Source organism: Cyprinus carpio, chromosome A12 (genome assembly GCF_018340385.1).
Source record: "Cyprinus carpio isolate SPL01 chromosome A12, ASM1834038v1, whole genome shotgun sequence".
In the NCBI taxonomy this organism is placed as follows: domain Eukaryota; kingdom Metazoa; phylum Chordata; class Actinopteri; order Cypriniformes; family Cyprinidae; genus Cyprinus; species Cyprinus carpio.
The window spans coordinates 1558828-1586807 of NC_056583.1; the positions used below are offsets into that span (position 1 = coordinate 1558828).

Genomic DNA, 27980 nt, shown 5'->3' on the forward strand with positions numbered 1-27980 from the left:
AAAACTGCATTTATCTATTTAAAAATACAGAAAAATCAGTAATATTGTGGAATATTATCACAATTTAAAATAATGTTTTCTTATTTTAATAAACTTTAAAATATCATTTATTTCTATGATGCAAAGCTGAATTTTCAGCACCATCCCAGTCTTCAGTGTCACATTATCCTTCAGAAATCATTCTAATATATATGTATATATATTATTGTCAATGTCAGAAACTGTTTTGCTGTTTTGCTGCTTAATATTTCTAGGAACCTAGTGATACTTTCTAGTGATACTTTTTTTCGGGATTCTTTTTTTTTTGGGATTTTTTGATGAACAATATTTTTTTAAAATGTACACTTTTTTTTTTCAGCTAGTTGCCAAGGCAAAATTTAATCTAATCTATTTGAACTAAAATTAAAACAGAAATAAAATATGAATATGAAATATGTGCATATAAAAAATATTTAAAACTATTAAATAAAAAAAATAAAAACTATAATAATATCTCATTGATACTAAAATAGCACTGCTTTTGACTGATGCTCACAGGCTAGCTTGAGTCCTATTTTACCAGCTGACTAGTTACTTGCAGATTCAGTACTGGACTGCTCTAATAGTGCACATCTTTAATGGAGATATGTGTACACACGTGAAAGATGCATTCAGTGTGAGAAATCCCCAGAGATGGAGGAGCGCGAGTACACATGCCTGAGACCAATTAAGAGGCGGCCAGCTTTGCTCTTCAGGGCAACCTGCTGTAAACATACACACTGACTGGTCAGTGTAGAGGAGCACATGATGAATAATGCAACGCCTGGTGGGTGTGGACCAGCCTGCACACGCGTGTGTCAGTGAGTAAGAAGCGTAGAGCGAGCATGTGCGTGTGTGAGTGTGTGTGTGTGTGTGTGTGTGAGTGAGTGAGGAATCCCTCCCCCAGCCCCCATCCAGCCGGTGCCTGCAACATGAGGTCAGCGAGCTAGCAGAGAAGAGAGGAGAGAGCGAGGAGGAGAGGAAGAGGGAGCCACGGAGGGAGAATGTGCCGAGAGAAGATCTGAGGAGGAGGAATATGCAGAGCAGAGGAAGCGCAGCCCAGCATCGATGGCAGCCATGCTGAGTCCAAAGATCAGACAGACCAGGAGAGGTACAGTACGCTGCATTTGTGTTTCATCTGTCGGCTCTCAGGGGCCACACACTGTACGTGCTTCCATCTCACAGCATCTCTGCTTCGGCTGCTCTCAGCACATCGGCTGGATCAGCTCTCATGATACTCGAACTGTGCGATTACACCACCGATCATTTTCTATACCATAAAAATGTGACTGAGCACAACAGATATATCTTTTTGTGACATGTATTGCATTTGACTAGACTAATAAATCCACCAATATTTTCTGATATTTACTGATATTTTGCCATTAGCCAATATGTCAGCTTTTTATTGATCATAAAAATGTTCTAGTTTCAGCGTATATATTTAACCTGCATTCACCTTATATTACATATCAGCATTATATTTGCAATAATAGATGTCCATATTTGGAAATAATACCTGTATCGGCTGTCCGACTGATTATTCAGCTATTTACATCATCGAAATTCTGATTAGGATAAAAGCATCTGCTAAATGAGTAAATGCACTCAGTGAGTCATTGTGTTACATTGTTACATTACATTGTGTTGTAGCCGACCGTACGATAAACCACGAGCGTCCATCGATGCATGTAACACCTCAACAGCTGAACATCAGTGCACACATTCCACTATCATCCGCAGCACGCTGAGGCTTCAACACACACGCCCACAGAGCGCCGATCATCATTCATCAGCAGCCTATAGCACAGGCTTGAGTGAGATGTGAAATACAGGCAGGGGAAGATCAGAAGCACGGGGCTTCATTCATCATGCATCAACTTGATGGATGACACTGTGTTAATAAGCAAAGCTCAATGCATGTAAAAGGCTGAGTGATGTAGCCCTTTATGTTCTCTCAAGCCTCCCTATAGCTCCCTGCCCATCCCCCCACCCTCCTAATGCTACCTGCTGCACATCAAGGCATCTGCTGGGAGAAGATGTTAAAGCACGAGCCGTGAATTTATTTACACGGCTCTCTGGAATACTTGATTCTCACTGGACAATCACAGTCAGATTTATTGTATAAAGCTGTAAACTGATTTATTCTTCCACTTTCATGTTCAGATTAATATTTCAAGTCATTTATTCACTTATTTGGTAAAAGCCATGTAATATGCCGAATAATGTACAGTCAATGGGTCATTATCACAAAAATAAACCATTCAAGACCGCTCTGCTTTGCATCAGGGTCTTGCATCACCCTGAAGAGGTTTGTTTTGCGATAACGACCAGCTGACTTATTTATTTCCCCAAGGATATTACATTACATTTATGCAGACGCTTTTATCCAAAGCGATTTGCATTGAGCTTGCATTGAAGGAATACATGGTTTTAGTTACTAGAGTTCTACTATATATATATATATATATATATATATATATATATATATATATATATATATATATATATATATATATATATATATATATACTGTATACATATATATAATTTATACATCCAGAATAAAAAAATTATAAATGTAATGTGCTTGTGCTTGTCCTATAACAAAATAAAGCCAATTATTTAATTTAGGGGGGAAAAAAAACATGTAATATCTCACATAATATTTTTTGTATCACCATATATTGAGAGAGAGAGAGAGAGAGAGAGAGAGAGAGGGAGGTGAAGGATTGGCTTTATATTTATTATATGGTTATTATAGTTAACTTCAACTTAAACTATTAAAAGCATTATATAAATAAGATAATTAAACTATTAAATCCATAAAATAAATTAGAAAAAATATCTCAAACTTCTTATTTCTGCAAAACTTCTTATTTTTATTTAGTTTAACTTGATGTACTAGAATAACTAAAACAAAAACAAAATTAATAAAAATTGTATAAACATAATATTATATATACTAAAAATAAACAAAACTCCTAAAATTGTAAAAATAAATAAATAAATAAACAAATAAATAAAAAATGCTAAATTAAAATGAAAACGGGGAAAAGAAAGAAGGAGATTCAAAACATTAATAAAAACTGTAGTATCTCAATGATACTAAAATAGCGTTGATTTGGGGTTCATGTCATTAAAAGTTTGATAACTGAGAGGTTGTTTCTTTCAGTTGCTAATCTTAACCAGCAGTGGAGTTTATCTAAGGTGCCAAATTTATATGCCACAAACATGGCGCCAGTACTAACACTGTCATCCTGCACAACTTGAATACATTCCTTCCACTATATTTTAATTGCAACTTTAGAGGCGACTATTCTCAGAGTGTATCCCGTCTGTGCCAAAACAGGCAGTTTTGGTGACCACATCCTAGAAACGCCCATGACAAAGTGGGAAGGTATGAATCATTGTGTAGAGAGATTTGCAAACTGGGTGTCTGCACTCTGTTCCTTTTGACTTCAGCGCTGAAAATGCTCAAAACTGATTGGCACTAAACACTCGTGCAAACCAGAGCGCAGTGAAAACATTTCTGTCAAGGGCTCCACAAATTTACAGCTTTGAGGGACGCTTTTAAAACACTGAATGTTTGTGTTTCTGCTAAACACATCAAAGTTCTGCATTATATTCTCAAAACAAAATATTGTGGCTAAAAATATATAATGTTGGATGAACTTATAAACTAGATTTAAAATATGGTGATTGTTACTGACAGCTGATTAACTACTAAAACAAAGGCTGCATTGGTCATCACAAGCTGAAATGCCAGTTTTACCAGTCAGGATTCTGAACATGGACGTCATGTCTGTATCATAAACCATATCAAGATACCCCCTTGTCTCTTCCTCTGGTCTCCATTAGACAGAGCAGGGCTACTGGACCCACCACACCCATAGACACAGCTAATGTAATCAAGAAGCCCGCAGCTCTGATGAAGAGGAGACATTATGGAAAAGGCCATTGGAGACAGACCCAGCGGCCATTACACATTTGTCTCTCTAAGAGCCTGACTCAATCCCTCCACATCTGTACTGAGCGTTTCATTCTAGTGGAGACGACCAACAGAATGTAAATAGAATGTAATAGAATGCACCAGTATTTTTCCCCATTTGTTTGTTTGTTAAAGAGTTATAAAAAAAGAGTAATTGCAAGCATGAAGGAGACTGACCCTTAAGTCAATCACAAATGCTTCATGGGAGTAGTACTAAAGATTTGTAGCTGTATCTTGTGTTTTAATTCTCTGATCGGTGGCGATTTCTTTGCAGAATCATGGGTGATGTGTGTCTTGTGCTGTTAAATATGATTATTTAAAAAAAAATAAGTTGGAAATAATGCAGGGTGATGGATTCAACAAAAGCATATTCCTTTGATTAACAACTTCGTAGCTCACAGTAAGTCTGTCTTTAACGGTTTATTATTCCAAACCAGTTTCCCTATGGAGAAAATATGGGATTTTACTTCAGGATCCGGACTGGTGCACTCTATATGAATTAGAGACTAGTCAGTTGTCCAGTTCAACAATGGATCGGGAGTGAAAAATAATATAATATAATAATATAAATGAGAAAACACATTGATTTCTTCTCTTTCTCTGAAAGCCACACGCACATTGATTTTGAGTCTACAGCCCAGAGGCATAAGATGACTTTGTGTGTGCTGGACAGACTCCTATAAATTATCAATGGTGACACATATTATTCATATAGCAGTCCAGTCTTAAGCCTCAAGCAGCACGGCTTGTGTATGTGGCCTGTGTCAGATCAGCCAAATTATAAAACTGGAAAATTCAGACCAAAATCTGTTCACTTCCATTAAGGATCAGATACAGGGTAGTCTCTTCTATTTTTGTTAAATGATACTCTATGTGCTGTATATAGCTGAACAGGCCTTCTATCTTAACTACATGAAATGGCAAACTGCAGAGGTTTCTATATCCAGTGAGCCTCTGACTAAATTACACTCTGGAGATCCTATTAGAGTATGAGAACTCACTCCCTTTGGGAAGTGATACAGGAGAATCCCAGATAAATTTACCAGAGAGTAACTGGTACAGACCAGAGAGGATGAATCTTCATTTTCTGTTGCAGAGCAAACAAAGAACCTGATAGAGGAGTTATTTTAGTCGCCTACTAAACTACATCATAAAAACATTTTTGTAACTTTAAATAAATATTTCAGCTAATTACCAAAGCAGCGTTTCTCATTTTGGTTTATTTCAACTTGATGTTCTAAAATTAAAACTGAAATAAAAATTAATAAATACTACATAGAAATATTTCATTAAAAATACTGATGAAAATTTTGAAGTTATCATTCAAAATCAATTTCGCTAGGGATAAAATAAATGGGATTTTTAATTCAGGACTCTATATGAATTTGAGACTGAAGAAGCAGTCAGTTGTCCAGTTCACCAGTGGATCGGGAGTGAAAAATAATATAATATAATAATATAATTGAGAAAAGAGAAAAATTGATTTGTTTTCTTTCTTTTATATGAAAAGATTGACTTTTGTGTTTGAGTCTAAGGGGCAGAGGATGAAGTTTTATTTTTGAAATGACAAAAACACAACTAAATTACAAAAACCTCAACTAACTCAAATTATTATAATTCAGTGACTATTTCGTTTTTTAACAATCACTGTCTTGCAGGTGAAACACTGAACCTATCTTTAAGCTGCATGTTTTTAATGAAGGTCCATGGAACACAGATTATTTTTTAAGAAATAACTTGGATCAATTTTTCCATGGATTTATGCCATGAATTGAGACTGAAGCTGCCACGCTTGCAAAAGAAGACACAGAAGCACCATAAATGTCTCATAAAACTGTGGTTGGCATGACTCATGAAGTCTTCTGAAGTCATACAATAGCTTACAATTCTGCTTTTGTGTTCCTCACAAGATGAGTGAATGATGACAGTTTTCCCCTCTGCTACTGTAAGTGCTTGATCACTGACATGTAGGTCTTTTCTCATCACCTACAGCCAGGTCCAAGAGCATGGTGATGGGAGAGGCATCACATGGCTCATGCCGGCCCACCTCACCCAGTCTCCAAGAGGGGGTGCTAAAGTCTGGCTGGCTGAAGAAGCAGAGGAGCATCATGAAGAACTGGCAGCTGCGCTGGTTTGTGCTGCGTGCCGACCACCTCTTCTTCTACAAGGATGAGGAGGAAACCAAACCACAGGTACGTTCAGCTTTGAGAATCTGCATGCAGTTAACCCCCAAACATATGATTGCATAGCAGAAAACTTCTGCCTACGAAAACCAAAATTTGGGGTTAAACTAATTTGCACCACTGGACTATAAAGACATTTGTTCAATGGCTGCTACAGTACACATAAACTCCTATACTGTAAGCTGACACTGAATCAGACACACCCACTGAGATAGACATGCCTCTTTCTACCTTACAAACATACTGCCAAGACCGCTTTAGTCAACGGCTAAAAATTCTCAATATATACAGTACAGACTAAAAGTTTGGAAACATTACTATTTTTTATGTTTTTGAAAGAAGTTTCTTCTGCTCATCGAGCCTGCATTTATTTGATCAAAAATACAGAAAAAAACAGTAATATTATGATATATTATTACAACTTAAAATAATAGTTTTCTATTTGAATATACTTTAAAAGGAATAATTTATTCCTGTGATGCAAAGCTGAATTTTCAGCATCATTACTCCAGCCTTCAGTGTCACATGTAACATCCAGTCTATCACATGATCATTTAGAAATCATTCTAATATTCTGATTTATTATGAGTGTTGGAAACAGTTCTGCTGGCTAATATATTTGATGAATAAAAGGTTAAAAAGAACTGCATTTATTCAAAATAAAAAAAAAATCTAATAATGTATATTCTAATAATATATTTTCTTTACTATCACTTTTTATCAATTTAACACATCCTTGCTGAATAAAAGTATTGATTTTATTTTAAAAAAGAAAGAAAGAAAAATTACTGACCAGTAATGTATATTGTTATTACAAAATATGTATATTTTAAAAACATAGCTTGTTTTTTTTTTTTTTTTTTTTTTTTTTTTTACTTTTTAATTAATCAAAGTATCCTAAAATACTAAAAGTATCACATGTTCTGAAAAAATATTAAGCAGCAGAACTGTTTCCAACTTTGATAATGAATCATCATATTAGAATGATTTCTAAAGGATCATGTGATAATGATCCTAAAAATTCAGCTTTGCATCACAGAAATAAATGATAATTTAAAGTATAATAAATTTAAAACACATTATTTTAAATTGTAATAATATATCACAATATTAAATTTTTTTTTCTGTATTTTTGATCAAATAAATGTAGGCTTGATGAGCAGAAGAAACTTCTTTCAAAAACATTAAAAATAGTAATGTTTCCAAACTTTTGACCTGTACTGTATATATATATATATATATATATATATATATATATATATATATATATATATATATATATATATATATATATATACGCAGGGGCGGCGTTAGGGGTGGGCTAAGGGGGCTGGAGCCCCGAATGTTTTCAGTAAAAGCCCCGAATGTTTTTATTACCAACATGCATCAATGAGTTTTCATGCCCAATAAAGTCATTTATATTAGAATTTAATTAAATAAATAAATAAATATCTCTCGACTCTCACGTCTACAGTGTCCTGTCATTTACGCGTTGTCATTCACACCCGACAAAAAACCGCCCACTGAGTCTAGTGCTTCTGACTGACCATGTAAACTGGCCAACCATCGATGAGCGTCTGTACGATCCAGCCAATGATATGAGATCTTTTGGAGCCAGGCGGTTTGTTGGCGTGTAGTATTTTACTAGATCAATTTATTTGAAAATTAAAATGGATATTTAAAAATTCTTCAAAAGAATAGCCAACACTTGAACGCCAAGAAACAACAGCTTCAGGTATCTGTAACTTTAATCATAGTATTATATTTCTTTTTCGGTTTTAAATTGTGTCTGATTTAACGTTACATTTTGAACATCTAACACTTAACGGTTTTGCGCAGCACAGTCTTTAGGACACACACACACAGAGCGGTTATAATGTTTGGTTAGCACGGTCTGTGGCAGACTTTTCGTGTCAGGGCAACAATTCAATAAACAACATAATAAAAAAGACATATTTCGCAAAGGAAATGGTTCCAAACAAAGCATGTTGTTGTGCTCTGCAGCAACACACAGCGGTGTTTACTGAATAAATTTGCTTGAATAAATGATTCACTGACCCATTCATAAAAACAGTTGCTTACTTTTTTCTGAATGAATCATCTTTTTCGAACGAATCCATCGATTAAATGACTGACCGACTCACTCATTAAGGCAGTGGCTTACCGCCACCTAGTGGCAAAGTACCATTCTAATTTTTTCATAATTTCATATTTTTTGTATTCCAAGATGCATTTCAGTGGCTTGAGTATTCCGTATCCAGAAATTCTGCATTCTGCTTTTCTTGTCGTCTCTTTGGCAAGCATCATATCCGAAACAGCAAAGACACATTAACAAGTGCAAGTTTCTCCAACTGGAAAAGAGCTTTAGAATCATTCATAGAGCATGAACAAAGTAGCCTTCATAAGGCTTCCATGACATGCTGGAAGAGCTACAAAACAGCTGAAACACATGGAGATATGAATGATGCACAGACTTCAGTAGAGGGTAAGGTTTATCTGCCAGACTGAATAACTTGAATCTGTTTACTGTAATGCATAAACGCAGAGATAAAGTCCTTTGACCGGTATATCTTTGTAGAGTAAGAGTATGTCACTGCACTGCTTAATGTTTGCTTCTTATCCCTGTTCTACCAGGACGAGTGTAGCCAGTCGGGCTTGATTGGAAAAGAAAAGAAAACTGAGAGAGACAGAGACAAAAAAAAAAAAAACGAGATAGAGACACAACATCAGCATATGTGTCAGGATACAAGGGATAAACTTTAAATAAAATGTTTTAAATTTTTTTTTGTATATTTTAAACAAGGTAAATCTTTATGATTTATTAAAATAAAAAGTCACATACATGGATTTTTCTGGGCTAAGCCCTGGATCTCCACTCACCCTAGAACCGCCCCTGTATATATATATATATATATATATATATACAGAGCTGGGTAGTAACGGATTACATGTAATCTGGATTATGTAATCAGATTCCAAAACTCAAGTACTTGTAATTAGAGTAAACTACTTTTTAAAATACTCGTAATCAAACTACAGTTACTTTTTTATGGATTACATGATTACATATTATTTACACAATGGTAATAAGTCCTTCACAATTCATTGATTCTCCTAAATTTCCTTTTTTTAACGTTTTTTTTATTATTAAACCTGCCGTTTATATACGTTCGTGATTCTTCGGGTTTTTCCGGCGGAGAGGGGGAGGGGCGTCAGAATCGCGCTCAGAAGAAATCAGCAACAAGATAATGGAGAATGGAGGGGAACGCAGCCTTTAATCACTTGATGTACATACATGATTTAATTTTTAAAGAAAGACACGGGAAAAATGTCACTGTTCAGTGTACGCTCTGCCTACCAAGGATTAATTTGCTGTTCACGGAAATCTTATTGCTGGGAATTTCATGTTCTTTAATATATTTTTTGTAATGTTGATTTTTCTTCATTGTTACTACCTTATGCACTTCAAGGCCCCGTCCACACGGAGACGCGTTTCGCTGTATACGCATCAGTTTTGTATTGTATAGGCGTTTCGTCCACACAGATCCGGTGTTCTGTCGATGTAGCCTACTTTGTCAAAACAGCATACCAGTGTTTGTGAAGGGTATGCTGTTTTGATAAAAATACAGTTTATACAGGGGTATGCTTTTTTGATAGGCCCTGGTTTAATACAAATACAGTTTATAAAGGGGTATGCTGTTTTGATAGCTCCTGGTTTAATACAAATACAGTTTATAAAGGGGTATGCGATATAATACACCAACACTTACCGCTTGTAATCTTAGGTATGCTGAAATGATGTTTAAATTTAACGCATGCGCAATTCCACCAATTTCACTGCTGCGCATGCGCATTAACCGAAGGTATCCCATTCTGATGGATATGGTGTTCCGTCAGAACACCGGCGTTTTGGGAGAGTGAAACCGATATTTTTTGAAACCGGGTCCCAGAGTGGATAATTTGGAAACGCCGCCTTTGCGTTTTCGTGTGGACAGCAGATCTGTTTATTTTCTGAAACGATGACGTCTTCAGCCCACGTCTCGCCCCTAGACACCGCTATGTCACGTAACAGCAACAAAAACATGAACAAACACTGAACGATTGTCTTTTTATTAACTAACATTAACACAGATTAATAAATGTGTTGTTCCATGTTTGTTTGTATACCACGCGCAAGGTTTATGCGCATAGTCCATGTCTTCTTCTCCGTTTTTAGTGTAACGCTGTGGCAGAATTACAGCGCCACATGCTGGTCTGGCATGTATACTACATCGTTTTGTGTTGGTGTTGTGGTTTCGTGTAGACGCAGATATTTCTTGAGACGAGAAAAAAAAGAAAGAAAAAGGATCGGATAGGGAAAGCTGTTTGAGATGAAAGATTTGACCCAGAAGTGGTCTTTAATATATATATTAGCAATGTTATTGTTGTGAGTTTCATGTTCTTTAATATTCATTTTTGTAATATTGTTTGTCTTTTCCTCATTGATACTATGCACTTAAAATGTTTTGCGATGGATAGAAATGTCATTGCTGTGTGAATTTAGTCTTTTTCAAAATTCATGTTTGCAATGTAGCTATTGTTTGATGTTTTTCATTGATACAGTCATATACACTTCTAATGTTTTTTAGATTAAATATTTGACCTAGCAGTGATATTGCTGTGAATTTCATGTTTTTCAATATTGTTTTTTTGTAATGTAGCTGTTTTCTAAATTTACTTAATTCTAAGTAAATATGCTTTAAAATCATAAGATGTGATTTTGTTTTATTCAGTGTTACTAGCAAACACTTACAGCAAGGTACATTAGTGTTAGTATTTCTTAAGTATTAACTTTCCATACATTGCACTTGAAAAAGAAGCTATTGTGGCTCTTGTTGGTGAATTAAATATATTTTTTGGAATATATTATTTCTTTGTATCTATCAAAATAGTATAAGATTAGGCTAATTCAATATATGTGATATCAAATTAGGGTTTGCACAAATGTAATCTAAATGTAATCCAAAAGTAATCAGATTACGTTACCAAAAATGTGTAATCTAAGAGATTATATTACTGACTACAAATTTTGTCATGTAATCTGTAGTCAGTAACTGATTACAATTCATAAGTAATCTACCCAGCTCTGTATATATATATATATATATATATACAGTACAGGTCAAAAGTTTGGAAACATTACTATTTTTAATAAACATTACTATTTTAAAATAAAACATTTTACGTTTATTGCAAAATATGCATGTATATATATATATATATATATATATATGCATGCATATTTTGCAATAAACGTAAAATGTTTTATTTTTTTACACAATCATCATCTTTAAATCAATAGTTTTATCTTAATCTATTGTTTTTAATTTGATTATGTCATTCATAATGCTTCATGGGGTTTGCAGTTCTTTTCCTAAGTCAGTAAGTACACAATGAGTGTCTTTTTGTACAATTTTTTTTTTTTTTTTTTTTTTTTTTTTTTGGTTTAAATCATAGTTTGTAATGTAAATCACCAGCTGATTGGTTTGGTTAATGGCTTATACTGTAACACTCAAACACAGACTTTTTAAAAACCCTATACGGGAAAAATAAATGGAAAAATATTTTCTGGAACTAGGACAGCTGAAAAAATGAGTGGGCACTGTTGAATTCTGCAAAATGAGCTGTTTTTGATTAACTAATATGAATCACTCATACTGGATTCAAATACATTGGTAACTGTGTGTTTTTTAGTTACTAAAAAATACAGCTCATTAGTGTCATTCATTCAGAGTCATATAAAATTAATAAACGTATAATTTTCAAGCAGTGTCGCTTTGGATAAAAGTGTCTCCCTATTCATAAAAGCACATGTTTGCTGTATGTTTCACACTTTAGATTCACTAGCAGTGTTGTGATGCTGCTGAGAAACATCTCACATCTTAAATACAAAAAGAGTTTCAAGCCACCTCTTTTTAAGTGTTACAGATCTCCAACAAAAGGACAAAAAAAGTCAATAAACAGCACTAAGAGCATCATGTGACAAAGAGCTATAAAACTGAAGTGTGAACTCCTCCATTTATGACCAGTTGTTTCACATTTTTCACAATAATCCAAGCCTATACATGGTGCTTTTAGCAGGTTTTGGACCATCTCTCTCATATTAAGCAATCAATACGGTCCAGCCTTAGCAATCTGTCAGTCAGACTGATGAGTGTGATGAACCGCGTCCCTCACAGGAGACGGTCAATACTCACCCAAGCACCATTAATCTGTGCCCATGCTGCGCTGGCCAGGATGTGTGTGAAAATGTCAACCCTCCCACTTTTCCTGCCTTTAATCAATGGGATTCAAAGTGGAAGGGCTGTGTAGGCAAATCTCATAGCAAATCACACACTGAGATGAAAGGAGACAGCAGAGACCAGGCCGTATTGAGCGGTGTGTGGTGCAGACCTTATGTCCAATGCATCATGATCTAATGTATATCATATTCATATAGGAGAACTGGGGCTGCAGGATTCTTAAGAATAAAATGAATTGCTACAGTATTTTTTTCTTATTTTCTAACTTAAGAATATTTGGATTCCCAAAACACTTTTTAAGAATTTTCTTATCTTTTTTTTTTATTAAAATTGATCTAAAGACGAAACTTATGAATTTAAATTCCTGAAATAAATGTTCTTAAAAATCATCGTAAAGAACTTTAAAAGTTAAGATCAGCTCCAATTTTTCGTAAACTCCCAAAGGTCAGATGTTTAAAGGGATGTCTAATGCTATTTCATGCATTCTGACTTATTTACACTGCTAAAGAGTTGGATTCTTATGCTAAACATGACCAAAGTCTCAAAAAACGAGCTGGACGTCTGACAGTATTTCTATGCCAAATACACTCCTTCAGGGTTTGTAGAAGTTTTAGAAAGGTTTTTTTTTTCTTCTTCTTTTTTTGGATCCAGTCAAAACATCTTAAAAAAAACAACAAACAATTAAAGGAAAATGTCTTGAACACTGCTAAACAGATTCAGATGCCTGACAAAAAGCGCCTGGGAAATTCTGACCCCAAATCTTCTTTCAATTTGTTGCCCTGGTGAATAATCTCTGGATTTGATTCAGTTCCTAGTTCATCTAATTGAAGGAGGCACTTAGAAAATGTGTAGGGTGGCAAACATGTTCAAGTCTTCAAGCTTTTGTTAGTACAATAGGCTCAAAATGTGGCTACACATTTCCAGAAGACTATGAGACGTGATGCTGATTAAAGAATTACATTCAAGTGTACATGGTAATTAAGTCTGGCTGATTTAATAGGTCAATAAAGGTTAAGTGATGCATTTCTAACTATTCGTCTGTGCAGGGCTGCATCTTACTGAAGGGCAGCCAAGTGAATGAGCTGACAGCCAACCCAGAAGAACCGGGGCGACACCTTTTTGAGATTGTGCCAGGTGAGCAGATCTTCAAATCATCTCTTTCGTACCAGCATGCAACACTGTATATATGGCTTTTGAGTGTCAGGTAATCAAACGAACCTTCCAGAATACGCTGATTACAGAGGGGTGATTGGCCCAACATGATTTATGCCGAACGCCTGTTTGTTTTATTTATGACAAGTAAATAACACATGAGTGTGAACCCCTCCAGAGCTTTTTTTTTTTGAAGGCAAAGAAAGCCAAATATCTAATTACAGCTGTGCTGTAAATTACATACCTCTCGCGCAGCTCACTTAAGTCAACCTCCAAACGGCCTCCAAATCCACTCAGTGTTTACAAGATATTAAAATCTCTCTGAATCCTTAAGATGATGCCTCATATGTTTCCCATTCTCTCTTTTCCACATCCTCATCACATTAAAATGGGAAATATTGAATTTCTTATCTGAGAATGCAGCCCTGCATGATCTACTCAAGTCAGAGATAGCAATATGACAAAACTGCAGAATAAGAATAGGAATAAAATACAAATCAATCTGTGCAGATCTTGGTTACAAATAATCTGATTCTTGTTGGTTAATGTGTATTTTTTTTTCTGTAACTACAGCAATTCACATTAGGGGTGTGTATATTTTTGCACGTATGTTATATAATATACTAAAGGTAAAATTCTGATGAATTATTGAAGATCGATCCAAAATCATTCATGAAAGAATCAGGATGCTTCAGTGAATCATTTTTTTCACCGCTAAAGTGCATCATAAACATTTAGATGCCAGAATTCGGTGTAAGCCGAAGTAATGCACCAAACACAATAAATAAAACAACCAAACACACACAGCATGGGACATTAGCAGCAGTTTCCTAGACCCAACAGCACTTTCTCATGTCAGATCAGTCAACACACCATCTCCTCCCCAGAGAAGAGCCCTTAACCACAGTCTCCGTCTGACCGGCACGCTTCAGCTGCTTTGAGCCAAACAATCTCACTGGCGAAGTCTCTTTTCCACGCAAAACAAACAAAAACATGACACAAAGCAGATTTCAGAGCTCCCTCGTGTTTCTTGCCTTTAAAATGTGTGTGACATTTGTCTGGAGATGCCTTGTCTGTTAACAACTGCACAAACTCAAAAACTGAATCAAGGAAAAACATTGACATTTTCACTGAAATCATATGAAGTTTTGGGTCTTGTAACCCTGTAAAGCATGCCATATGAAATGATAATCAAATTGAGGGTGAAAAACATTTTTTCATTCAAAGAGACAAACTGATCAAAAATATGCAATTTGGCGATATTTGATGTTGATATGGACAAAAAGGTCAATTAAATTCTGATGGTTGTAATGTAAATCAATGAGATCTTTATAACAGAATAACAAACCGCTTACATAAAATGATAGAAATATCAGTTGTCACTCTATATCTCCCAATAACATTTAGTAAGATGATATTTAAATGCTTAGTTTTATAATCAAAACATACAGTACAACTGCAATGTGATTGAGAGATTAACAAATTAACGTTCCTCAAAAGCCCGATGATCATATTTGATGCTCACATTTAACATTAGTTTTTTTCTATTAAATGATGAATGGATAATCAAGTAAAGCTAAGATGCTTTAGTCCAGTATGCATTCATCTTGAAATAATGCAAACTGTATTAAAGTTATTTCAATGTTTAGTTATATATCAAAAATAAGTAATGATTTAATGGCAATAAGACGGCATGTAGTAGGTTGTGTACAACGAGAAAAGAAAATACATACCAAAAATATCCAACAATGGCAGCATTCAGGGAAGGGACATAAGTGACAAGAGCTAATACAGAAAATGGGATCTAAACCAGTGGGAAAAGCCTGGCATTATTGGGAAATTTACATGCTTCTGTGTTTGAGGCATTTAGAATAGAAAGTCAGAGATCATGACTGTGACCCGAGTCCTGGCATCCTCTGGATCCACTAACCCAGTTCTGATATTTAGTCTGATTTCTGCTGGTGAGGATTTCCCCAAGCATCAGGTCCTCTGAGATCGATGCATCTGGTGTGCTGTTTGCTTGCTTAAGAGCAGTGAGGTGTTTAGAAAGGACTAACAGAGCAGGCCGTCTCCTTCTGTCAGTCTACTGTGAGAAGTCAGTGGGAATGAGAGAAACCGAAGTGAAGTGGTGCTGCTTGAGCTGACCTGAGACATCAAAAGTATTTTCTACTCACTGGTTTTCCAGGATGTACAGTATGGACTAGAGTGATCCAGGTTTTTTTTTTTTTTTCTCTGGGATGTTTGAGATGTTTGACAACTATTGAAGATTCGTTTCTGAAAGTGATGGTTTGAAGTGAACATCTGCAGCATGAATTCTGTGTTGTGCGGGAAATACTTGTGCTGTGTTTTGGTTCATGGCCAATCTGTTGGAGTAAGAGACATGGCAGAACATTAGTACTAGATCAACCCCTCCAGTGCATAATGGGCCAGGGCTGCTGTAAGCCATGGAGGCACAAACCACCACTACCCCAAGGTAATACCTTAATTTATGCATGTAGAAATTAAAGTAACAAGGATTTCCTAGAATTTTCTTTAAAAAAAAAAAAAAAACCTGTTACAATGTTGTTAGAGCCAATATATTTTTTTTTTTTACAAAGGGCTATGGTGGTTTATTTTTGTACAGAATAGTTTTTTCACAATGCAACAGTTTGTTCAATGATGTTTATACAGTATTCATTTTTTTTTAGGTATTTTTATTTTTAATAAGGACTATAATCAAGATGATGTCCGAAATCTACACCCTTCTGCATGTCATTTTCAAGTGTTCAAAAGTAAATAGTAAAACCTTGTTAACTTGTTAGTAATTTTGTAACTTGGTGTACATATACCTGCAATTCAAAAAAAATTAATAAAATAAAAAATGTAATTATTGGTATCCGAAGCTGAAATCATTGAATTGTGATATTGTGATATTAGAATAGAACTACATGATGTTTTTGTGGCAACATTCTTTTGAAACAACACCAATGTCTATGTTTACATGGTAAAAAAAAAATATATATATATTATTTAAACAACTTTACAGTTCAAATAATATAAGATTTGACAAAAACAGGTCTGATAAACATTGGTCTGAACAAAATCAACAGACGGGCTGAATGAAAATACACAATAGATGGCTCTTAAGGAAAAGCAGAAATAGCTTATTATATATATTTATATATATATACAGAAGATGCCATTGAGTCTTTTCTGAAGAAAGTCAGTTCAAATAAAAACTTCTTGGATTTGCAAAAACTTCTTGGATTTCTTGGATTTGCAAAAATCACCTGAATGGCGTATTTCAATGCCAGAAAGGGCAAATGCTGAAAGGCCCCAAGATTGCAGAAACATATACAAGAAGTTTACTGTTTGAACTGGGAAAAATAATTCAGTCAGTTGTGTAACAGTTGTGGATGTTCTCATGAAGCTTTACCTCCGGCCTGTTTATTTTCACATAGTGCTTGCCTGCTATGTGGCATCTTGTTAATAAGGAGCATAATCACTCCTGCTCGTAATATGTCTCCAAAGGTCAATTTGAGATAAGCTTCTTCAGTCCTATGCATAATTACACAGCACATAATCCAGATCACGTGTCCCTGCAGCACCGGGAAAGTCATGGGTTCGACTCCCAGGAAACACACATGAAGATAAAATGCTGCCAAAGGCATGAATAAAACAAAAGAAATGCACTCAGCACACAACTGTGTATCGGTCAAAGCCTGTGCTCAATCATGTATTTCACGATTAAATAAACGCAAATTGGTTCTTTGAAAAAAGGACAAGTCCCCAGAATTCACGTCATCAGTTCAGCGTTGCATTCTTTCGCCACAAGCCAATTTCTTCTCTCCACTCAAGATCAGCAGACATTCTGACACTTCCTAAAGAGACACGGATGCTAACAAAATGCCACACCATGGTGAGAAATGAGGGTTCCTCACTATGCCTTCAAATCAGATTCTACTCTGTGTGAGAGCATTAGCCTCAGACATACCGCTGGGTCTGACGGTCTTATTTATCTTAATTACATCAGTACTTGTTTTTTCCCATTCGGTCTACACTGCTGTGAACACTTATCTACTCATGACTTATTCCTCTAGTCATTTTATCTGGCCAGCACAGTATTGGCTGTTCAATGCTTCTGATTTTTCCTTTACACTGAAGCCATTGTGGAGTTTTTTGTTTTTTTTTATCCTTTACTTTTGCAAAACCAATGGGTAATGGGAAGTGTCTTTGTTACTTTGGCTCTTTCTAGGTCTGTTTTAAATTAATATGTTTTGTGAGATTCAACTGCTCATGCCAATGATGGCGAAATAGCTTGAACCAGTTTGGATCTAAAACCTTGAAGTACTACTCATGTACTACACTGATACATGATTGCATTTACCAATAAGAGATACATATCAAAATGACCACATAAATAAACTATCTAAATTGCAGAAAAAAATAATAATTGTGACTTTTTATTTCACAATTCTGACTTTTTTCTCATAACTGTGTGAGAAAATAGTCACTCACAATTGCCAGTTATAATGTCAGAATTAAGGGATATTAACTCACAACTGCAAGATATAAAGTAAGAATTGCAAGACTTTTTTTTTTGCAATTGCGAGTTTATTTCCGGCTATCTTTTCTCAGAACTGTGCGACATGATCTTGCAATTGCAAGTCCAGTTCTGAAGGAAAAAAGTCAGCTAACAATTCTGACATTTTCTTACAGTTGTGAGTTTATATAATAATAAATAATAATAATAATAATAATTTTTATTTATATAGCGACTTTCCAACACCCAAAGTCGCTTTACAGACACAAAATATCTCATGAATCTGATTTTATAACTCACAATTGCATTTCTTGTGTAACTTCCCATTGCAAGCCAGACTTGCGAGATATAAAAGTTTTTAAAGTTTATATACAGTTTCGCAATTCTCACGCTAGAACACAAAATTGTGTTTATATCGCGAGTTTATATCGCACATGACTTTATAACTCACAATGTATCTCAATTATGAGATAAATAGTTGCAATTACCTTTTTTACTTTTTTTTATTCATTGGCAGAAACAAGTTTCCATCAAAAGGTGGTTGAAAGTGTTTCAAAACAAAATCACAACCGGTTAAAGCAACTAAAAAGAAAGAGAAAAATACTCTTCCCTTTATTATTTCAACCTAAACTCTTTACTGTCATTATACAATGACAATGAATGCATGTGAAAGAAATTCACACTTCCAAATGTACAAATATAATTACATACTGTATCTAAACCCATCTTGGGGAAAAACTGGTGCTGTTTATTTGATCTAAAAAGCACAATTCTCACAAACAGAAAGCTAGCAGATCTTGGCACAATCTTAGTTGCAAGCAATAACAGCAATGTTTATGAATTTTTACATGTTCAACTTTGTTGCAATAAACATAAATGCCTTAGTTTAGAGTTTATTTCAAATGAAACACTTCAAGTACCAGATATGAAGGAATATATGAATCTCTGAGTAATAAACAGTGATGTAGTGGTGAAAAAAAGAAAAAGTAGCCCAATACCATCATCTGACAGATTGTCTCTTGTTTCCTCTCTCAGCTGGTGAGAAAGATAAAGCTGCAATGAGCCATGAATCCTTTCTTCTTATGGCCAACTCCCAGAGTGACGTGGACGACTGGGTGAAGGCCATCAGACGCGTCATATGGGCTCCGTTTGGAGGAGGTACAAACCACCAAATTAAGCCACACATACCTTAGAGTTAGTAAAACCTTCTCTGGTTGATGGATGTTTCATTCATGTTCACATGATATCACCAGTGAGTGGTCTAAGCTCACAGATATACCACTGAGCAGAGGATGCCTCACTATCCAGAGATTAAGTTACAAAGTCATGTTATTAATAGAAGGTTCTAACAAGTAATGTAAAGCAAGTTCAAGTTATCAGCTCTCAGTTCTGTGTCTCCACTTCCATTAGCAGCTAGCACAGTAAAAGCCTGAAGGACGTGCTGACGTTATCTCTAGACGTACAATAACACGAAAGAGAGATTTTCTTACTGTGATCTGGAAACCGGCGGGAACGTTTCCAAGCGTCTGACGCCAAGAAGAAGATTCGATTAATTGGATTTTTAAAGACTGTGCTTTTAAATTATGTTTGGATCGATGTTATTAAACCTAACACGAGTTTTAAGGACTATAACCACATTAAAACGTTCTCTCCTTGTGGTCTTCTGGTCGCTAGTAGTTAAAACGCCTCAATAGTTCACGCGGCTTTCTACCACAAACAACATTTACCTGAGAGAACCCGGATGAGCAGGATGCACTGACTGGACATCAGTGGAAAGAGAATATACACATAAAAAACAAGTGTTTCTTTGTACTTCACGTTCTTTGAAACACTTCGATGTTCACTGTAAGTGCGAATCTTCACGCCGCTGTCGTTTGAAGAAAAAAAGTTACGTTGCAGCCAGGTGAAAACGGCGTGACGGGTCACGTGATTACTGACAACAAACTAACTTTACTACTATTTATTCAAGTATGTTGTTTGGACTTTGTAGAGCATTCTGCATGTGCTATTTTCTTTTACTAAAATTAAGTATATAACAAAATATTTTGATAAATATTTTGAGTAAATATTGTGTTAAATATAATTGAATATAGGCCTATGTAGCTATAATTTGCAGACACACACACACACACATATATATATAGGCCTATATCAATATACTGTATGTAATATATATATATATATATATACATATATAAAAATGCAGTCAAGTCATAAAACAAATACTATGTTCCCCCCCCAATCTGTATAATGGTAGTACCATGTATTCCTAGAATTACCTTACATTCTTAAAACTAATGGTTTCAAAACTTTATATATATATATATATATGTGTGTGTGTGTGTGTGTGTGTGTGTGTGTGTGTGTGTGTGTGTTTGGTGTGTGTGTGTGTGTGAGGACACAACTTTGTATAATGACATGGGTATGTCACAGGTATTACAAGGAGAGGGTGACTTATGAGGACATAACCCATGTCCCCATTTTTCAAAACGCTTATAAACCATACAGAATGAGTTTTATTGAGAAAGTCAAAATGCACAAAGTTTCCTGTAAGGGGTAGTGTTGGTGTAGGGCGATAGAATATACAGTTCGTACAGTATAAAAACCATTGCGCCTATGGGATGTTCCCACTTTTCACAAAAACAAACATGTGTGTGTGTGTGTGTGTGTGTGTGTGTGTGTGTGTGTGTGTGTGTGTGTGTGTGTGTGTGAAGTTTATTTGCAAAAACGGATAGCTTAGTTTTGTTAAATTTTCAAAAATCATGTTTTTTTTTATTCTGTAATCGTGTTTTTATTGTGTTGTATTGTGTTAGTTAGCTGTATTCTTTTGTTATTTTTAAAAAACAACCCAACTGCAGTTTGATTAAGATTAATTGGAATGTACAGTGAAAAAACATGTCTGTTTTTATTTTGAGTTATCTGTTTTTGCAAAAGAACTCTTCATAAAGACTATGCTTTTAAATTATGTTTGGATCGATATTATTAAACCTAACACAAGTTTTAAGGACTATAACCACACACACACACACACACACACACACACACACACACACACACACATATATATATATATATATATATATATATATATATATATAAAATCTAGAAACCATTTTCCACTATAAAGAACATTTTGTACAGTGTAACATTTCTTAAAAGATCCACTTTTTCCACTAGAAAGAACCTCTTGTGCAATGGAAAGATTCCATGAATGTTCTTTATGAAACCATCTTGTTGTCAACAGAGAACCTTTTTTATTTTATTTTTAAGAGTGTAGAGTAAATACCATGGAAAATGATTTAGTACCATAGTATATATCAAAGTACAATAGTATTATCACTAAACTATTACAGTCGTAGTAGATTTTTGTAAGGAGTGCAGTGTGTTTTGACTGATTTAAGAATCCTGCTTCATCTCTGCAGGCATATTTGGGCAGCGTTTGGAAGACACCGTGCAGTATGAAAGGAAGTTTGGTCCTCGTCTCGCCCCTCTCTTAGTTGAGCAGTGTGTGGATTTCATCAGGGAACAGGGTCTTGATGAAGAAGGCCTATTCCGGATGCCGGGACAAGCAAGCCTTGTGAAGGAGCTTCAGGAGGCCTTTGACTGTGGAGATAAACCTCAGTTTGACAGGTACGACTACTCTGAGCACAGACATGCAGTCAATGAGCTCTCAACGGTTCATACTAACCCTGTAATTGGCATTTCTAGTAACACTGATGTCCACACTGTGGCTTCCCTGCTGAAGCTGTATCTCAGGGAGCTGCCCGAGCCTGTCGTTCCCTTCTGCAAGTATGAGGACTTTCTCACTTGTGCTCAGATCCTGGCCAAAGATGAGGAGGAGGTTAGTGACTGCGTGATATCTGGACATACAGGCAGTGTAGAGAGGAAAAACCAAAGGAACTAACCGTAGATGTATCTGAAAACACTTACAAGTGTTTACTTTTACTACAAATGTATATATATAGTTATAGTTGTTTTCTTGCAATAAATATTGATAGTTGTATATAAATAATGTCAATTTTTGAATGCTATTAAACACAGGGTTACAAACATCAAAATTGTCAAATTTATAACATTAGGAAAAAAATCTAAAACAGAATGGTTAGTTTGGCTTTTTTGCATCCATGTTAAAACTGGCATATGCACACACACACACACACACACACACACACACACACACACACACACACACACACACATATATATATATATATATATATATATATATATATACATATACATATGTATGTAGTGTATTTTTTATTTTTATAATATATTAATATTATAAAATGCAATTATATTATATTATTATATTAATATTATAATATATAATATTATTATAATATATATATATATATAATATTTATAATATCAGTTATATTATTATATTTAGATATATATGAATAATGTATACTATATATATATATATATATATAGGTATATATATAGATATATATATAATATATATATATATATATATATATATATATATATATTTTTTTTTTTTTTTTTTTTATAAAATTTAATTTAGCATAGGGTTAAAAAAATAAAACTTGTCAAAATGTATAACAGTAAAAAAAAAAAAAAAAAAAAAATTAATTAAAAGCATTTAATAAAATATATAAAAATTAAAAAATCTGCACCACGAATGATTAACATTAAGTTCTAAGTTAAGTTAAATTCTGGTTTATGGTTTGTAGTCATAAACCTACTGATAATATTTCCAAAATTCAAAAATAGGAAATCATCTGATGTGTTGAACAGACTTTTGAACATTTGCGGTTTTTGAAAACCAATAAAACCGAATCTGAAAGACGCAGCTGCTGTGTTGGAACAAGCTTAATGAATTATCATATGAAAGCCCTGACCTGTATACTCAGAGAATTTGTTTGCTGGCATTAGTCCATAATATTTCAGCAGTTGTGTAGTCAAAATGTATGTTTGTGTTTCAGTCAGTATGTGGTCTGCTAGCCAATATTCCTCCCACATATTTCACAGCTGACATGATGCGACGCACAGATGCACAGAGTCAAGCGTCAAGTTTGGATTCCTAAAATGACATTATGCACATAATCTGTGTTTCAGATTTTTTAGAAAAGGCTGATTCTCTTTAAATGTGATAAAACGTCAATATTTCCCTTGAATCGAACCACGAGATGCTTAAATGGCTTCAATGATTTCATGTTTCCACAGGGAATACAAGAATTAGGGAAGCTAGTGACGACCCTTCCAGCCGCCAATTACAACCTTCTGAAATATATATGCAAGTAGGTCCAACATAATCATTTCAGACACATTTTTTGTCAGTGGTTTTCATGCTTCGGTGCTTAAAGCGAGCTCAATTCTTGTAGATTTCTGGATGAGGTGCAGTCTCACTCAAATGAAAATAAAATGGGTGTGCAGAACTTGGCCACTGTGTTTGGACCAAATATCCTCCGTCCAAAAATGGAAGATCCAGTAGCTATTATGGAAGGTAAGCACTTATTATCCAATTTCCAACCCATTACTTTGTAAAACACACACACACAGTTGCACCAGGTGTGAATAAAACAGCCTATATTTGTGGCAAAAATGCAATTGTAATCTACACACTACTATATCTGAGCATGTACCATTAAACTTTGAATCTGAAACATAACCTCACATATAAACTACATCTATATCCAGAAGAATTAGTGTTCATTTATTGCCTCATTTATTTTAGATACAGTTCCTTGATATTATTTGCACATTTAAATATACTAATTATTTTATTATTTATGTTTACAAATTTGGAGGCTTCTCTTTGGATTTAAAAAAAAAAAAAAAAAAAAATTTTTTTTTGATCATCTGAAATGTGCATTTCCCACATGCTTTAAATTAGTTTAGACGTGCCGATTACAATAAATGCTATTTATAACCAATGCCAATATAATTTATGTTTGTTTTACACAACTATTTGTTCTGTTCTGAATACCATTAACTTTAAAGGATACATGGTTGTAGTGTTTGTAAAAAAAAAAAATAAATAAATACACATTTAAAGTTTTTTTTTATTATTATTATTATTTATCAGTACAATTTACACTCAGAAATTGCTAGTAAATTTCACAATTAAAAATTAATCAAGTAACACATCTGATTATATGTGAAATTAATATGAATGAAATTAGTAGCAAGACTGAAATAATCTTGTCAAACATTTTATTTACAGCTTTTAAACAACATTTTTAGAGTGTATTTAATTTCTAAATGTAATAATAAAAATTCTCCAATACACCAATGCAGCTTTTTTTTCCTTTTAACAATACAAAAAAAATAAGCGCAGTTACAAACTACAGTGTAATATATATATATATATATATATAGAGAGAGAGAGAGAGAGAGAGAGAGAGAGAGAGAGAGAGAATTAAATAAAACAAACATAATTAGAGTACATTTTACAAGAAAATACTATCTTTTGACTAATTTCATCACCAATATTAATTTTACATATAATTCAATGTGTTATTTGCTGACTTTTGTAATATTTTGTGAAATTTACTAGCCAATTCTGGGTAGAAACTGTTTCTACACGCTGTAAAAGAATATTTCCAGAAGTTGTAAATAAAGCAAAGATTATTGTTTTACAAAAAAAAACTACTTTTTTTAGTGCACCACCCAATACTTATACATCACTTATAGATGCGCATGAGTGAATAAAGCATTGTGTGTGTGTCTGTGTCTGTGTGTGTGTGTGTGTGTGTGTGTGTGTGTGTGTGTGTGTGTGTGTGTGTGTGTGTGTGTGTGTGTGTGTGTGTGTGTGTGTGTGTGTTTCCAGGCACCTCGCTTGTTCAGCATCTCATGACGCTTCTCATCAGCAAGCATGATCGTCTGTATACTGAAAAAGACTCGGAAACATCACAGAACCAGATGGAGGTAAAGGACCAAAGCCTACAACCTCAGCAGTCCAACCTGGTGGACTGGATCTCTGAGGAGGACCTGCAGACCTGTAAGAGTGACAACCCTACCAGCAGCAGTGCCTCGTCCGTGGACGCCGCTATCAGCTCCAAGCCGGTGTCTCAGGGAAAGGGAGAGACGGCCGTGAGCCCTAGTAAGCAGGCCAAGACGCTCCCAGGATGGAAGTACACCTTCAAAGGCTCCTCTCCCCGGCCGCCGTCCACCAAAGTCAGTGGCTCCGCGGTGGACATGTCCACGGCCTCCAGCGGGAACTGGCTCATGAACGGGCTGTCCTCACTAAGGGGACACCGCCGCACCTCGTCCGGCGAACGCTCCAGGGATTCGGCCTCCTCTCAGAGACTGTCCACCTACGACAACGTCACGTCTTCCTCGAGTCTGGGCAGCGTGCTGAGTATGGACAGCACGCCGTGGTCCACCTCGTCCTGTGAGACCTCCGTCCCAGACTCTGGAAGCGAGCCGTTAGGGACAGAAGACGGGCCTCAGACGGAGACGAGTGCTCAGGAGGAACGGAGCGAGGAGGAAGCGAAGACCAGCGAGCGAGAGGACGCCGGCAGCGCTGTGGAGAACCGCGCGAGTGGATTGTTTTGCAGTGACAATGGGAACATAACACCGGTCATTAGAGTCGTGGACGAAGACACGGATGCAGACGGAGGCCCTTCATCCCTCGCCAGCGTCGTGGCAGACCTGAAAGAAGAGCTGAGGAAGCAGAAACAGACTTACGAATCTAGAATTCAAAAGTAAGGCTGCTGCTTTTTGAATTGTTTAAAAGTCACACCTATATTTAAGCTCTGTTTGGATGGGACAAGTAACTCTTTGAGTATAGGTCAGGTAAATGTGTGTTTCTCAGACATATTAAAATAGACTGTATTTTAGAATCATCTGTACTAAAAATGTACCAAAAAATCATCATTTACTCCCCCTCCACTGGGTTCAATCCTGTATGAGTCTCTTTCTTTTGCTGATCACAAAAGAAGATATTTTGAAGAATGCTGGCAAACAAAACTTGACGGCAGCCATTGACTTCCATAGTATTTTTCTTTTCCATACTATTGAAGTCAATGGCTACCGTCAACTTTTTGGTTACCAACATTCTTCAGAATGTCTTCTTTTGTGATCAACAGCTGAAAGAAGTTCATAGAGGTGTGGAGGGGGAGTAAAAGATAAACCCATTTATGTCAGGGGTTTTCAAATATTTTGAAGCAAGGCACCCCAAAATAATATGATTCCCTTCAAAGGTTCCCCATTTATATATATATATAAAAAAAAAATACATACATAATTTCCTGTATAAAGAGCCATTTAAAATATGTGAGAAAAAAATATTATTAGGAAGACAACATTTAGCAATTTAAATTTTAATAATAATAAAAAAAAAACTCTAATGGAAAAATAAATTATGGAAAATGACATATGGATTTTTTTTTTTTTTTTTTTTTTTTTATAACTTGTGGGTGCTCTGAGAAATCACAGACAACCACTGTTAATAATTGTAGAATATATAGAAATGAGTCCTGTCTTAACTAGAGCTTCTCTAGAAATAATTTATTGCCAGAATTAAATAATTTTTAAATTTTGGTGATAAACTAGGGTTTGGGTTTTACTGCTGAATCCCTTCAATAAACATAATCTGAATTAATTAATAAAGTAATTTGTATGTTGTAGCTCAATTTGTACTAAAAATCTAAACTTAGTCCATAAATCAGGGGTTTTTTAAATTTTTATACCCCAAAATTAAACGATCCCCTTGCGAGGTTCATAAAATATAATGTACAGTATATATATATATATATATATATATATATATATATATATATATATATAATCTCATTTATACTGTGTTAGAAATATTATAGAAAAGCTAGTACTTTTTTTCCAAATTATTTTTATCTTCTAAAAAAAAAAATCATCTGTTAATAACTGTTATTTTTTTTATCTTCTTCTTCTTATAGCCACTTACTAGAATGATGTTAGTTGTACAAATAAAATGTTGTTGTTGTTTCACTATTAGTAGCATAAATTAATCTGACCTGTCTTTACAAAGCAAAACGAAACAGATTTGATAGATGTTATATTTTAATATTTCATATATTGTTCATATTTTCGGTTAAGCCCTGGCATAAGTAAGAGTGCTGGGTGATATCTGTATTGTGCTCTCTGCAGGCTGGAAGAGTCGAGTTCAGCCCTGTGCATGCAGATGGAGAGACTCGAGCAAGAGATGGAACAGGAGAGCAAAAGAAAACGAATGCTTGAGATCAAACTGAGAAACTCTGAGCGGGCCCGTGCGGACGCAGAAAACCGCAACCGCCTCCTCGAGAAGGAAATGGAAGACTTCTTCTCCACGCTGGGGGATCTGGCTCTTGGAAGCCGTACCAGTGACATTTAATGCAAAAAAAAAAATGAACACACCCAAAGTTCCCAAATGGACCAGAGCACTCAGGCATCTCCATAAATCATGTGGACAAATTTTTGTGTTCATCAAATCAGACCTAAAATACAACTAGTTAAAGGCCCTCCAATGTGTACCGGTTACTTTTTTCGAGGAGATTCTCGCCGTTTCAGCAGTGTAGCATTTATTAAAGCCATTTTACACCTGTCGAATTACAGCTATTTCTTTCTGGAAGTTTCAGCTTTAGGTGACACAGAAACAAATGGAACGTCCGAATCTGGTCCTTAAATCAGTTCAGATTATATCATGCATCTTTTGCATGTTTAAAGTTCCCAGGAATAGAGCAGATTCACTGGCTTCAGCACGTTAACGGAAGAGTTCACCCAAAAATAAAACATTTACTTCAAATTTACTCACCCTCTGGCTATACAAGATATAGATGAATCTGTTTTTTCATCACATTTTTGAGAAATGTAGCATTGCATCAGTGTTTCATCAACGGATGCTC

General features: G+C 35.1%; 1 protein-coding gene across 1 annotated transcript; it reads left to right on the top strand.

The window, feature by feature from the left end:
- Window positions 1-731: 731 nt before the first annotated feature.
- si:dkey-191m6.4 (rho GTPase-activating protein 22) lies at window positions 732-27949 on the top strand. Its single transcript, XM_042767089.1, has 10 exons — window positions 732-1129; window positions 6002-6201; window positions 13520-13607; window positions 19183-19305; window positions 21570-21777; window positions 21856-21988; window positions 23341-23414; window positions 23499-23620; window positions 24947-25823; window positions 27247-27949. Exons 1-10 carry the CDS (start codon window positions 1087-1089, stop codon window positions 27467-27469), a joined length of 2091 nt encoding a protein of 696 aa, XP_042623023.1. The 5' UTR covers window positions 732-1086; the 3' UTR covers window positions 27470-27949.
- The last annotated feature ends 31 nt before the right edge of the window (window positions 27950-27980 follow it).